Raw genomic sequence first — 15,163 nt, forward strand, 5'->3', positions numbered from 1 at the left:
TGTGTATTTGCCCGTTTGTGTACACATGTTTAAAATGAAATAGCAAGCAGAAAAAAAAACAGATAGCCAAGCTTTACACTGCTGCAGGGTAGAACTGCTTCTGAAACCTTAGGGCTGTTTTTATAATCAGCTTCATGTACATGCTCAGAGGTGGTTGCAAGTATTTGTAATTGCTACTCAAACATTGAAGGTACAACATTAAATTAAAAGTCCCAAAAAGTGTTGCTCCTGCTAATAGTATTAAACAGTTTCTAACAATGAACTTTTGCAAAGATTCTCTAAATGATACTCAAAAACCTACTTAGGCTGACACCCACAATTCTTCTTAAGTTATATCTGCACATTAAGACTTGGCAATACCTTATCACATCACTACATGTTTCAGTATTGTGTGTGGGTCAATTTACCATTATAACTTTCTGGCAACAGTACTGTATTTTTCAACCTGGATATTTGTTATGGGAGTGCATTCTTCAAACTATGTGACTGTACATTGCCAACCCTCCCGATTTTCCCAGGAGACTCCCTAATTTCAGTGCCCCTCCCGAAAATCTCCCGGGGCATCCATTCTCCTGACTCTCTACCGACTTCCGCCCGGACAGCAGCATTGGGGGCGTGCCTTAAAGGCATTGCCTTTGGCGTCCTTTGCAACCTGTTGTCACGTCTGCTTCTCCTCCATATAAACAGCGTGCCGGCCTGGTCATATATCATATGCGGCTTTTACACACACATAAGTGAATGCAAGGCATAGTTGATCAACAGCCACACAGGTCACACTGAGGGTGGCCGTATAAACAACTTTAACACTGTTACAAATATGTGCCACACTGTAAACTCACACCAAACAAGAATGGCAAACACATTTCGGGAGAACATCCGCACTGTAACACAACATAAACACAACAGAACAAATACCCAGAATCCCTTGCAGCACTAACTATTCCGGGACGCTACAATATACACTCCACGACATGTCATCTAGATCTTGTTTTAGTAGGTATTATCCATATTTAGTTTTTAGATTAAAAAAACCCTGTGCCAATTCTCAATCATTGTGGCAGTGGTATCATTCTCTGGAGGTGTTTTGCTGCCAGTGACATTAGTGCACTACACAAAATTGATGGAATAATGGAGAGGGAAGACTACCTTCAAATGCATCTCAGATTTGGATACAATTGTTTGTTCCACCAGACAATGATCCCAAACACACATCAAAATGGTTTTGAAAAGGTTAAGGAAGGCTAATACTGTATTTACCTTTTGGAATGGCCTTGCCAAACAACTAACCTCAACTTTACTGAAGAGTTATGGACCATGCTTCTTCGCTACCACTGAGAGAGGTCTAATACTGCAGGCATGCCTGCCACTGCGCTCTGCAGCCCACATTGGGTAATTATAGTTCACTTAACAGTATTAACCTTGCTGTGGTATATTGTTTAATAAAAAACAAAAAAGTAACAATGATTGTCACACACACACTAGGTGTGGCGAAATTATTCTTTGCATTTGACCCATCACCCTTGATCACCCCTGGGAGGTGAGGGGAGCAGTAGGCAGCAGCGGTGCCGCGCCCGGGAATCATTTATGGTGATTTAACCCCCAATTCCAACCCTTAATGCTGAGTGCCAAGCAGGGAGGTAATGGGTCCCATTTTTATAGTCTTTGGTATGACTCAGACGGGATTTGAACTCACAACCTACCGATCTCAGGCCGGACACTCTACCCAATAACCTGTTCTGATTGATTGTCCGCAATTGCAGAATGTTTAACAGGCTGAATGTTATATTTTATTACATAGGTAGAGAAGGTTAAAACTTTGTCATGCAGTGATATGAATGCCATTTACTTGCACTACTGAGCAGAAGTTTGGGGCAATAATTACATAAGCACACTATAATCACTTATCATCCTGCAGAAGAAAGCAATAAGGATCATTCATGAGGCAGGATACAATGATCACACAAATAGATTTTTCTTACATTCAAAATTCCATCCATCCATCCATTTTCTACCACTTATTCCCTTTGGGGTCGCGGGGGATGCTGGAGGTTATCTCAGCTACAATCGGGCAGAAGGCTGTGTACACCCTGGACAAGTCGCCACCATATGGCGGAGCCAACACAAATAGACAGACAATATTCACACTCACATTCACACACACTGAAAGAATATAACCTTTGTCGCCATTATGAGACTCTTCATGCCAACAAATACAACCACTTGTAAGGACAACAGAGAAGACAGAAGGTGAATGAATTGTTGGCAGTTCTGAAAAAAAACAGCAGTCTGTATTTACTCATAGCCAAGAAGCCAGTGACGCTACAGTGAAAACTAATTATCGCTAATGAAATCGCAGTGGTTTGGAATCCCTTTAGTGAGGGTGAATTTGTAAAGACATGCATGCTGAAGGCTGCAGAGATTGTGCGCCCTAAAAAGCGCCAGGCTTTTGCAAATATCAGCCTGACAAGAAATACAGTTGCAGACACGATTTTTAATCTTTCAGTTGAAGCACAAAGTAAAGACATTTTTGGTTTTCAGTTGCAATTGATAAAAGCACGGGCATTAAAGATGTGGCACGAATGGCCATATTCATCCACAAAGATGATGACGCTTTGACCGTCACGGAGGAGTTCTACATTTGCAGACTGCAAATGTAGGACGTAATTTTTGGACTTTTCACTGTATTTTACATCAGAAGGCTTTGTGCTGCAAGTCATTAAAGATGGACGATGTCATGAGGGTGGTCGTCCAAACTGTTAATTTCCTCCAATCCAGAGGCCTGAATCACTGTCACTTTGACAACCTCCTCAGAGAGAACGGGCACAACCGAGGCCTGCCATACCACACTGAGGTAAGATGGTTAAATCGAGGTGCTGTGCTGAGGCCTTTTTTTGGATTTTCGAATGGAAATTGAACATTTCATGAAAGAAAAGGGCAAACCGGAGTTAGAATTTCAGTCAACAGAATAAATACATAACCTTGCATTTATGGTGGATGTTACAGAGCACCTAAATAAGTTGAACAAAAAGCAATAAAGTTGTCACGCAGTATTATGACAACATGTGCATTCAAGTTGAAGTCATAGTGGGAGGCGCAACTCGCACATGGTGACGCACCTCACTTTCTTTGTCTGAAAGATGTGTGTGCGACTCAACATGCCACAAACTACAAGTGGTTTAAAGATAAAATAACGGCACTACTGAGGGAGTTTAAGCAACACTTTTAGATTTTTTGATAAGTGGAAAAAGACTTCAAAGTTGTTTGCTCACCATTCACAGTGAATGCCTCTGATCTGCCCAGCAACATCCAAATAACAGACTTACAGTGTGATTCTGATTTGAAGAGCAAATTTTTACCGCAGTGAGCTTGGACACATTTTATCAGTATCTCTTTCCAAGTTACCCCAACTGAACAACAATCCTTGTTACAAAAGTATTGTGCATGTTTAGAACTCCATATTTTTGTGAGAATGTTTTTGTCTCTCTCATGAGCATTAATAAAACAAAGTTAAGCTCAAGACACATATACTGTATATATATATATATATATATATATACGAGATAGATAGATAGATAGATAGATAGATAGATAGATAGATAGATAGATAGATAGATAGATAGATAGATAGATAGATAGATAGATAGATAGATAGATAGATAGATAGATAGATAGATAGATAGGAGTTGAGAAATTGTGTTAGATGTAACTATAAACCGAATACAATAATTTTCAACCCACATTCAGTTGAATATGCTACAAAGACAACATATTTGATGTTCATTTTTTTTGTTGCAAATAATCATTAACTTTAGAATTTGATGACCGCAACACGTGACAAAGAAGTTGGGAAAGGTGGCAATAAATACTGATAAAGTTGAGGAATGCACATCAAACACTTATTTGGAACATCCCACAGGTATGCAAGCTAATTGGGAACAGGTGGGTGCCTTGATTGGCTATAAAAACAACTCCCCATAAAAATGCTCAGTCTTTCACAAGAAAGGATGGGGCGAGGTACACCCCTTTGTCCATAACTCCGTGAGCAAATCGTCAAACAATTTGAGAACAATGTTTCTCAAAGTGCAATTGCAAGAAATTTTGGGATTTCAACATCTATGGTCCTTAATATCATCAAAAGGTTCGGAGAATCTAGAGAAATCTCTCCACGTAAGCAGCATGGCCGGAAACCAACATTGAATGACCGTGACCTTCAATCCCTCAGATAGCACTGTATCAAAAACCGACATCAATCTTTAAAGGATATCACCACATGGGCTCAGGAAAACTTCAGAAAACCACTATCACTAAATACAGTTGGTCGCTACATCTGTAAGTGCAAGTTAAAGCTCTACAATGCAAAGCAAAAGCCATTTCAGCAGGATCTACCCCAGTCTGCTGATATGCAAGCAGAGTAGTAGATTTAAAAAAAGATATATATTTTATAATTGTAAAGGACAATGTTTTATCAGCTGATTACAATAATGTAAATGTGTTTTAACTATAAAACAAACCAAAAATATGACTTATTTTATCTTTGTGAAAATATTGGACACAGTGTGTTGTCAAGCTTATGAGATGCGATGCAAGTGTAAGCCACTGTGACACTATTGTTCTTTTTTTTATTTTTATAAATGTCTAATGATAATGTCAATGAGGGATTTTTAATCACTGCTATGCTGAAATTATAACGAATATTAATACTGTTGATGATAATATTCATTTTTGTTTCACTACTTTTGGTTTGTTCTGTGTCGTGTGTGTCTCCTCTCAATTGCTTTGTTTATTTCAGTTCTGAGTGTTGCTGGGTCAGGTTTAGTTTTGGAATTGGTTGCATTGTTATAGTATTGCTGTGTAGTGGTTTGTTAGATTAAAAAAAAAAAAAAAAAAATCTCCCCCCAATTTTTTTTTTTTTTTTTTTTTAAATGAGAATCCATTCTGAATCGCAAAACGTAAGGAGGTTATATATATATATATATATATATATATATATATATATATATATATATATATATATACATATATATACATACACGCATATATATACATATATACATATATACACATATATATACATATATACATACATATATATACATGTATATACACATATATATATACATATATATATACATATACATACATATATATATACATAAATATATATATACTTATATATATATATATATTTATATATATATACATAAATATATATATATATGTGTGTGTGTATATATGTATATATATATATATATATATATATATATATATATATACATACATATATATAAATACATATATGCTGTATATATACATATATTTTATATATATATATATATATACATATATATATGTATATATACATTAATATATATATATATATATTAATATATATATATATATATGTGTGGGGAAAATCACAAGACTACTTCATCTCTATAGAACTGTTTCATGAGGGTTTCCCTCAATCATCAGGAAAATCTCTTGATGATTGAGGGAACCCCTCATGAAACAGTTCTAGAGAGATGAAGTAGTCTTGTGATTTTTCCAACACATACATATTGCGCTCTACCACAGTATTGAGCGCTATTCGCTGGATAATATATATATATATATATATATATATATATATATATATATATATATATATATATATATATGTATATATATATTTTATTTTTTTATTTATTTATTTTTTTTCTCAATCCCGGGCTCGGGATCTCTCTGTGTGGAGATTGCATGTCCTCCCCATGAATGCGTGGGTTGCCTCCGGGTACTCCAGCTTCCTCCCACTTCCAAAGACATGCACCTGGGGATAGGTTGATTGGCAACATTAAATGGGCCCTAGTGTGTGAATGTTGTCTGTCTATCTGTGTTGGCCCTGCGATGAGGTGGCGACTTGTCCAGGGTGTGACCCGCCTTCCGCCCGATTGTAACTGAGATAGGCGCCAGCGCCCCCCGCGGCCCCAAAAGGGAATAAGCGGTAGGAAATGGATGGATGGATGGATATAAATATATTCTCAACCAATCTACTTATTCTAAAAGAGGCCACTTATTTCATGCTTATTCCACTCTTACCAATTAGAGTTGGCTGCTTTTTTTTATGAACTAAGTAAAATTTATGACAAACTTTTTCCAAAATACAATATATGTGTGTATATATAATGTGAGTTATGACAGGATAATGTAAACATTTATCATTTGTTTTCAAAATGCTTACAAAAAAGTGGGACCCCAAAAATTTACAATGGGAGCCCATCTTTATGACTTGAAGGGGTCCAGTTAATATGGGAGTAAAAGAGTTGAAACACAAGTAAAGGCCGTTTTTTCATGTCTGGAGGGCTCTCATAATGTTTGAAATTTACTTAACAGGGTTTTATGATGCACGTATAAAATCTAAGTGTATTTTTATACCCCTTAATCACAAATGTCTCAAAGGGCTGGACCAGCATCAATGACATCCTCGGCTAAGATCCCACAAGAAAAAACTCAACCCAATGGGAACAGTGAGAAACCCTCGAAGGGACCGCAGATGTGGGGATCAATAAAGGCTGTTTGTTTTGTGCAGGATTAATAATAATATTTTTCTTAGAGGCCCAAAATAAATATGACAGTGACGCCTACAATGAGTGGATGAACTTTTAACCGCAAACTGTATGTCCCATTTCCTATAATTCTGAATAAGGGAAATTTGGTATAGGTGCTTCATTTTCCTTAACTTGTTTCACTAATGCAAAAAAAATGATACATTTCAAAAGTGAATGCTAAAAAGGCAATACTTCTCAAATGACCATATGTACCAATTTAAAACAAATGCTTTGCATCAACTGATCCCAGTGTAAATGCGGTGCTGAGGGGAAAATTCCCAACGATAATCAGTGGATTCCACACAGCCAGCTCTGGACTTAAAAAGACAAACTAATCAAAGCAGAGTATCTAAAATAATTGACTATTTTATGTTTTTCTCTAAGGTGGCCGTTTTTTTCTTTTATAGCTGTAATCCACCTTAATGCCCTGCATTGTGATTGTGTGTTGAATTGCAAACTGCTGCAGTTGGCTTAAAAGTAAAGTGTTTTGAAGTAAAGAATGGAAGCCACAGGCAGAGCATAGCCTCTGATAATCACTGGATAATTTCTTGCCCATTATTTAGTTTTCTCCAAAACACGAACATAAACACACAGAAATAAACACACAAACACATGAAGTTACTCAGTCATTGCAGAGAAATATCCCCACAGGATCAATGGTGTCAGTCAGAAACAATCTAGCTAAAGGTCATACCATACTAAGTGTGGATAAATGATAGCGGGGTTAGAAGGTTCTCAGCCAGCAGCAAGTGTGCATCTTACCTGACAAGTATATTACGCCAAAAAGCAAGTTCCATGAGAGAAAATAAAATTAAGCTCACCCATATAAACCCCACATTTACGATTACGTAGAAAGAAGGCTATAATTAAATCAGTTGCTTTATTGTTGCGAGAGAACAGGAACAAAGGGCAACATTTTTACAATAAATATCAAGTCTACATTACAATGCCCCAACGGTATTTTAACATCACTTTGTTTGTTTTAAAAATGTCAACATGTTTGTGGCCTGGCAATTAATGAAACTCTTACCTTGACCACATTGGCTCTGTGCTTTTCCAACACTTGGATGGTCTGTGCTGTCTTTGGATCAATGATGAGAATGCTTGAGTGACATCCCTGAGCTATCAGCCCCTGCCAGCCCCTATAAACCAAAAAAAGAAGGAAGAAGAGGCTCTTTGTTGTCAAAAAGGATTGAAAATTGAAAAAAAAAATAGTCAAATGCAGAGAGTAATTTCACCACACCTAGTGTGTGTCTGACTATCAGTGGTACTTTAACTAAGCAAACACTCTCCCTTGCAGACAAAAGGAAAACGCGCAAGAAGAATATTGCATTACAAAAGACATATCAATCAATCAATCAATCAATGTTTATTTATATAGCCCCAAATCACAAATGTCTCAAAGGACTGCACAACTCATTACGACTACAACATCCTCGGAAGAACCCACAAAAGGGCAAGGAAAACTCACACCCAGTGGGCAGAGAAAATTCACATCCAGTGGGACGCCAGTGACAATGCTGACTATGAGAAACCTTGGAGAGGACCTCAGATGTGGGCAACCCCCCCTCTCTAGGGGACCGAAAGCAATGGATGTCGAGCGGGTCTAACATGATACTGTGAAAGTTCAATCCATAGTGGCTCCAACACAGCCGCGAGAGTTCAGTTCAAGCGGATCCAAGACAGCAGCGGGAGTCCCGTCCACAGGAAACCATCTCAAGCGGATCAGCAGCGTAGAGATGTCCCCAACCGATACAGGCGAGCGGTCCATCCTGGGTCTCGACTCTGGACAGCCAGTACTTCATCCATGGTCATCGGACCGGACCCCCTCCACAAGGGAGGGGGGGACATAGGAGAAAGAAAAGAAGCGGCAGATCAACTGGTCTAAAAAGGAGGTCTATTTAAAGGCTAGAGTATACAGATGAGTTTTAAGGTGAGACTTAAATGCTTCTACTGAGGTAGCATCTCGAACTGTTACCGGGAGGGCATTCCAGAGTACTGGAGCCCGAACAGAAAACGCTCTATAGCCCGCAGACTTTTTTTGGGCTCTAGGAATCACTAATAAGCCGGAGTCTTTTGAACGCAGATTTCTTGCCGGGACATACGGTACAATACAATCGGCAAGATAGGCTGGAGCTAGACCGTGTAGTATTTTATACGTAAGTAGTAAAACCTTAAAGTCACATCTTAAGTGCACAGGAAGCCAGTGCAGGTGAGCCAGTACAGGCGTAATATGATCAAACTTTCTTGTTCTTGTCAAAAGTCTAGCAGCCGCATTTTGTACCAGCTGTAATCTTTTAATGCTAGACATGGGGAGACCCGAAAATAATACGTTACAGTAATCGAGACGAGACGTAACAAACGCATGGATAATGATCTCGGCGTCTTTAGTGGACAAAATGGAGCGAATTTTAGCGATATTACGGAGATGAAAGAAGGCCGTTTTAGTAACGCTTTTAATGTGTGACTCAAAGGAGAGAGTTGGGTCGAAGATAATACCCAGATTTTTTACAGAGTCACCTTGTTTTATTATTTGGTTGTCAAATGTTAAAGTTGTATTATTAAATAGAGGTCGGTGTCTAGCAGGACCGATAATCAGCATTTCCGTTTTTTTGGCATTAAGTTGCAAAAAGTTAGCGGACATCCATTGTTTAATTTCATTAAGACACGCTTCCAACTGACTACAGTCCGGCGTGTTGGTCAGCTTTAGGGGCATGTAGAGTTGGGTGTCATCAGCATAACAGTGAAAGCTAATACCGTATTTGCGTATGACGTCACCCAGCGGCAGCACGTAGATGCTGAAGAGTACAGGGCCAAGGACCGAACCCTGGGGAACTCCACACGTTACCTTAACATAGTCCGAGGTCACACTGTTATGGGAGACGCACTGCATCCTATCAGCAAGATAAGAGTTAAACCATGACAGGGCTGAGTCTGACATACCAATTCGTGTTTTGATACGCTCTAATAAAATATTATGATCGACGGTATCGAAAGCAGCGCTAAGATCGAGGAGCAGCAACATAGATGACGCATCAGAGTCCATCGTTAGCAATAGATCATTAGTCAATTTTGCGAGGGCTGTCTCAGTCGAGTGATTTGCCCTGAAACCGGATTGAAAGGTTTCACATAGATTGTTAAACGCTAAGTGTTCATTTAGCTGCTCTGCAACAATTTTTTCGAGGATTTTCGAAATAAAGGGAAGGTGAGACACCGGTCGGTAGTTTACCATGAGGTCAGGATCGAGGTTAGGTCTTTTAAGGAGAGGATGAATAACCGCTTTTTTGAATGCAAGGGGAACAGTGCCCGAGGAAAGTGATAAGTTTATAATATTTAGCACTGATGGACCTAATAATACAAAAAGCTCCTTGATAAGTTTCCCAGGAAGTGGGTCAAGTAAACATGTTGTTTGTTTTATTCCATTTACACGTTGTAACAATACTTCTAATGTTATTTCATCAAAACGAGATAAACTATTTTGGATATTTGCAGTATCCGCCGTATATACAATCGTATCTGTGTTACTATAACCCAGTTGTAGCTGGGACGCATTGTCTTTAATCTCCTTTCTAATAAGTTCAATTTTCTTATTAAAGAACTTCATAAAGTCATCTGCCGAATGGGTGGAGCTACTGGAAGGAGTCCCTTGTTGGGTTAGCAATGCTACTGTACAAACAAAAATTTTGGATCGTTTTTATTAATGCGGATGAGATTTGAGTAATAATTAGTTTTAGCTAAGGTAAGCATGCGTTTATAAGTTATTAAACTATCACTCCATGCTTGATGGTGCACCTCAAGTTTAGTCGTGCGCCATTTGCGTTCCAGCTTTCTACATAATAATTTCTGAGCTCTAGTTTCTTCAGTAAACCATGGCGTACGCCTTTTTGGAGCCTTTTTTAACTTCAGCGGTGCTATACTATCAATGGTTTCGCGCAGGGCGTTGTTAAAGTTGTTAGTGAGGTTATCAATAGAGCCCACATACTTTGGGAACGGTGCCATTACCGAGGGCAGTAGGTCCGCAAGAGTCGTCGTTGTGGCAGCATTAATGTTGCGGCTGCTATAGCAGTTATTATTATTATTAGTTTGACGAACATGCGTCTGAACTTCGAATTTTATAAGGTAATGATCGGACAATACTTTAGTATACGGGAGTATCGTAACTTTGGAAATGGTGATACCTCTGACAAGCACTAGGTCTATCGTATTACCGCTGCGATGCGTCGGTTCATTTATTATTTGTGTAAGACCACAGCTATCGATTATAGTCTGGAGCGCCACGCACGGTGGGTCCAATGGGGTATTCATATGGATATTAAAGTTAATTATATTATCGGCGTGCGTCACTAGATCAGCAACAAACTCTGAGAATTCACTAATAAAGTCCGAATAGGGCCCTGGGGGGCGGTAGATAACGGCCAGGCACAGAGGCAGAGGTGTGGCAGACTTCATAGAAAGCACCTCAAACGATTTATATTTATTATATATCCCAGCATCAACGCTCTAAAATCTGATTTATGAGTGGATTGTATTACTTAAACAGTGAAATAGCATAGTTGTCATCAGCACAAAAACAAAATGTACCACAAAGCACTAGCAGATAAAAGACACATGTCACTGGTGTGTAGTAAATGTTGGTGTATAATTGTGCAGTTCAAGCACAGGAAATATGTAAATCTTAATAAATATATCATAAATAGTATTGGAATAAAAATCTTGGATACAAAAGTACACTCCTCCTAATACACTCACATTATTAGCTGTATTATTTATTTCCATGTTTGTTTTATTTATTTTTTATTTTTAATCAATCAAAAAAAAACAATGCACAACAATACCATAATTATGCAATTGTAATTCCAAAACCAAACCCAACCCAGTAACATTCAGAATAGCAATCAAGAGGACACACAAACATGACACAAAATAATCCAAAAGCAGTCAAACAAAAATGAATATTATTAACAGCAGTATCAATATTAACAACAATTCCAACATAGCAGTGATTAGAAATCCCCCATTGACATTATCATTACAGCCATTTATAAAAAATAAAAACCATTGAAAAAAAAAGAACAATAGTGTCAAGTGGCTTACACTTGCATCACATCTTATAAGCTTGACAACACATTGTGTCTAATATTGTCCACAAAAATAAAATAAGCCATATTTTTGGTTCATTTTATAGATAAAACAAATTTAAATAATGGATCCCATATTCCAAGATATGACTTATTATTATATTAACTAAATAAAGTTGCTTCTACTGATTTTCATTTCCATAGCTTGCCATTCAGTATGAGTTGGACTATCAAAATCTAGCCATTTTTTTTTTTAATATTACCCTTTTTGTTATGATGCATATTGAAAGAAATGCATTCCTATTCTTTGATTTATTTCCATGTTGATATAGAATATTTGTAGGGTGTGCAATTAAAAAAAAAAAGTCAAAAGCCTGATTTAAATGTGAAAATTGACCCAATAAAACATGAGTGAAATGTGAAACAAACACTTAGTAATTCAATTGAAGCATTATTGAAGAAAAAAGTATAACAAATACTTAGTAATTCAATTGAAACGTTATTGAAGAAAAAGTATAACAAATATGGAAAATAAGCAAGACACGATACAATTATAATTATGTTAAAGATAAAATATTGATTTCCTGTTCATTTTGACTTGGGCAATATTTGATATTTCATGCTTGCAGTTGGTCAGATTGTGACAAACTCCATTCCTACAGGCGTCAAACAAGGCCAGAAGGCCACATCTGGGCCCGCCTAGTACAGCGTTTTATGTGGCCCGCGACAGACTGCAAACAATGTGTGTGAATAAGGAATTCCATTTTTATTAATAAATGTATTTAAATTTTTACAGAAAAAAATATAAGGCATGTAAATGCAGTTCTTAACTTGATATTATTAAACGAAACAAGGTAATCCAAGCATTTTTTTGTCATTGAAACCCGTATCAAATCAAAATTTGACACTAAATATTCCACATCAGCTTGTCACTTTGACTTCTGATTCCAAAAGCAAGTTTTCCATCTGTTTGTTTGTAAACAAGCTCAAATCCAAATCAAGGGGCTCGCAAACGATGATGGAGCCCGCGTTGAAAATGAATACAACACCCCTTGTCCTAAAAGTTAAAGTTAAAGTCCCAATGATAGTCTCACACACACTAAGTGTGGTGAAATTATCCTCTGCATTTGACTCTTCCCCATGTTCACCTCCTGGGAGGTAAGGGGAGCAGTGAGCAGCAGTTGTGGCCTCACTCGAGATTAATTTTTGGCGATTTAACCCCCAATTTCAACCCCTTGATGCTGAGTGCCAATTAGGGAGGTAATTGGTCCCATTTGTATTGTCTTTGGTATGACTGCCGGGGTTTGAACTCCCGACCTTTCAGTCTCAGGGCGGACACTCTAACCACAAGGCCACTGAGCAAAATGTCCTATCCATCAAACTTTATAAAATGATTTAGCTCCGAGCCAAGCGAACATGTCAATCTTCTCTGGGCCCGAGCTCACCTAAGATGGACTGATGCAAAGTGGACAAGTGTTCTGTGGTCTGACGAGTCCACATTTCAAATTACATTTGGAAACTGTGGACGTGGTGTCCTCTGGAACGAAAAGGAAAATAACCATCCGGATTGTTATAGGCGCAAAGTCCAAAAGCCAGCATCTGTGATGGTATGGGGGTGTATTTAGTGCCCAAGGCATGGGTAACTTGCACATCTGTGAAGGCACCATTAATGCTGAATGGTCCATACAGGTTTTGGAGCAACATATGTTGTCATCCAAGCAACATTATCATGGACGCCCCTGCTTATTTCAGCAAGACAATGCCAAGTCACGTGTTACAACAGCGTGGTTTCATAGTAAAGAGTGCGGATACTTTCCTGGCCCGCCTGCAGTCAAAACCTGTCTCCCATGGAAAATGTGTGGCGCATTATGAAGCGTAAAATATGACAGCGGAGACTCCGAACTGTTGTACGACTAAAGCTCTACATAAAACAAGAATGAGAAAGAATTCCACTTTCAAAGCTTCAACAATTAGTTTCCTCAGTTCCCAAACATTTATTTCGTGTTAAAGTTAAAATTAAAGTACCAATGATTGTCACACACACACCAGGTGTGATGAAATGTGTCCTCTGCATTTGACCCATCCCCTTGATCCCTCCCTGGGAAGTGAGGGGAGCAGTTGGCAGCAGCAGTGCCACGCCCGGGAATCATTTATGGGGATTAACCCCCAATTCCAACCCTTAATGCTGAGTGCCAAGCAGGGAGGCAATGGATCCCATTTTTTATAGTCTTTGGTATGACTCGGCCGGGGTTTGAACTCACAACCTACCGATCTCAGGGCGTACACTCTAACCACGAGGCCACTGAGTTGGTCAAAGAAAAGGTGATGTAAGTCAGTGGTGAACATGCCCATTCCCAACTACTTTGGCACATGTTGCAGCCATGAAATTCTAAGTTAATTATTATTTGCAAAAAAAAAAAATTAAGTTTATGAGTTTGAACATCAAATATCTTGTCTTTGTAGTGCATTCAACTGAATATGGGTTGAAAAGGATTTGCAAATCATTGTATTCTGTTTATATTTACATCTAACACAATTTCCCAACTCATATGAAAACGGGGTTTGTACATATGCATACATACACTCATGTACATAATCACGTTTCATCAAACATATAGTAACGTTGCCCTAGGGGAAACTGGGTAACACATGGCACACTGACAAAGCTTAACCCATTGTTACTATAACAATCAACAATCTACAAGATTAATATGGGTTGCCTCTCTCTCTTCCCCTCCATCTTTTGGTATTCCTTTTTTATCTCTAGTTACCATTATGTACAGTATATGTATTGTTGCATTCGAACAACTGTATTGTTGATAATAGCGGTAAATTATTGGTATTTTTCATTATCAATAGCGCTATTTTTATTGGTATTTGTATTGCTCCAATTGTAGTGTAAAAATGCTCATTTTCATATATGTATTATTATTTATTTCGCTAACTGCTTCTTTGCTATCACTTTTACGATAATTTGTACATATCGTATGTGCTGGTGTTGTTGTTATTGTTGATTGCAGTTGTTGTTTTTGTCTCTCTGTCTTATCCCTATCTTATCCCCACAACTTCCCCTTCTGTTTTCCTTTTTTTCTCTTTCTATCCCCTCCTGCACCAAATGATAATATAAATACATTTAATAAAGTCAAATTCAAATAAGGCAACAAGAGAATTATCCTACCCTTCTCTTTTGTAAAGTAAATCTGAACAGCCGATATGGGCATCTACATCAACTATATGATTTGCCTGAGAGGCTGGACAGGACAAAAAAATAATTTAAAAAAATAAATAAATAAAAAAGAACCCCCAATTCCAACCCTTGATGCTGAGTGCCAAGTATGGAGGTAATGGGTCCCATTTTTATAGTAGAATGTGAGTTGTAATAGGATTATGCATACATTTACCATTTATTCTCAAAATGCTTATAAAAAAGTGGGACCCCAAAAATTTACTGTGGAACCCAGTTCGTATGACTTGATGGGGGTCCCTGGGATTCTATTTTGA

At 38.0% G+C, this 15,163-nt stretch overlaps 1 protein-coding gene across 1 annotated transcript in view; it reads right to left on the minus strand.

Annotated features, from left to right (window-relative positions):
• Positions 1-15,163, minus strand: part of wdr11 (WD repeat domain 11) — an 88,799-nt gene that overhangs the window by 70,188 nt on the left and 3,448 nt on the right. Inside the window, exon 2 of the mRNA XM_061910726.1 lies at positions 7,615-7,726. Within this exon, the coding sequence (XP_061766710.1) occupies positions 7,615-7,726 (112 nt within the window). The remainder of the gene's footprint in view (positions 1-7,614; positions 7,727-15,163) is intronic.

This window comes from Nerophis ophidion, linkage group LG09 (assembly GCF_033978795.1).
Source record: "Nerophis ophidion isolate RoL-2023_Sa linkage group LG09, RoL_Noph_v1.0, whole genome shotgun sequence".
Taxonomy (NCBI): domain Eukaryota; kingdom Metazoa; phylum Chordata; class Actinopteri; order Syngnathiformes; family Syngnathidae; genus Nerophis; species Nerophis ophidion.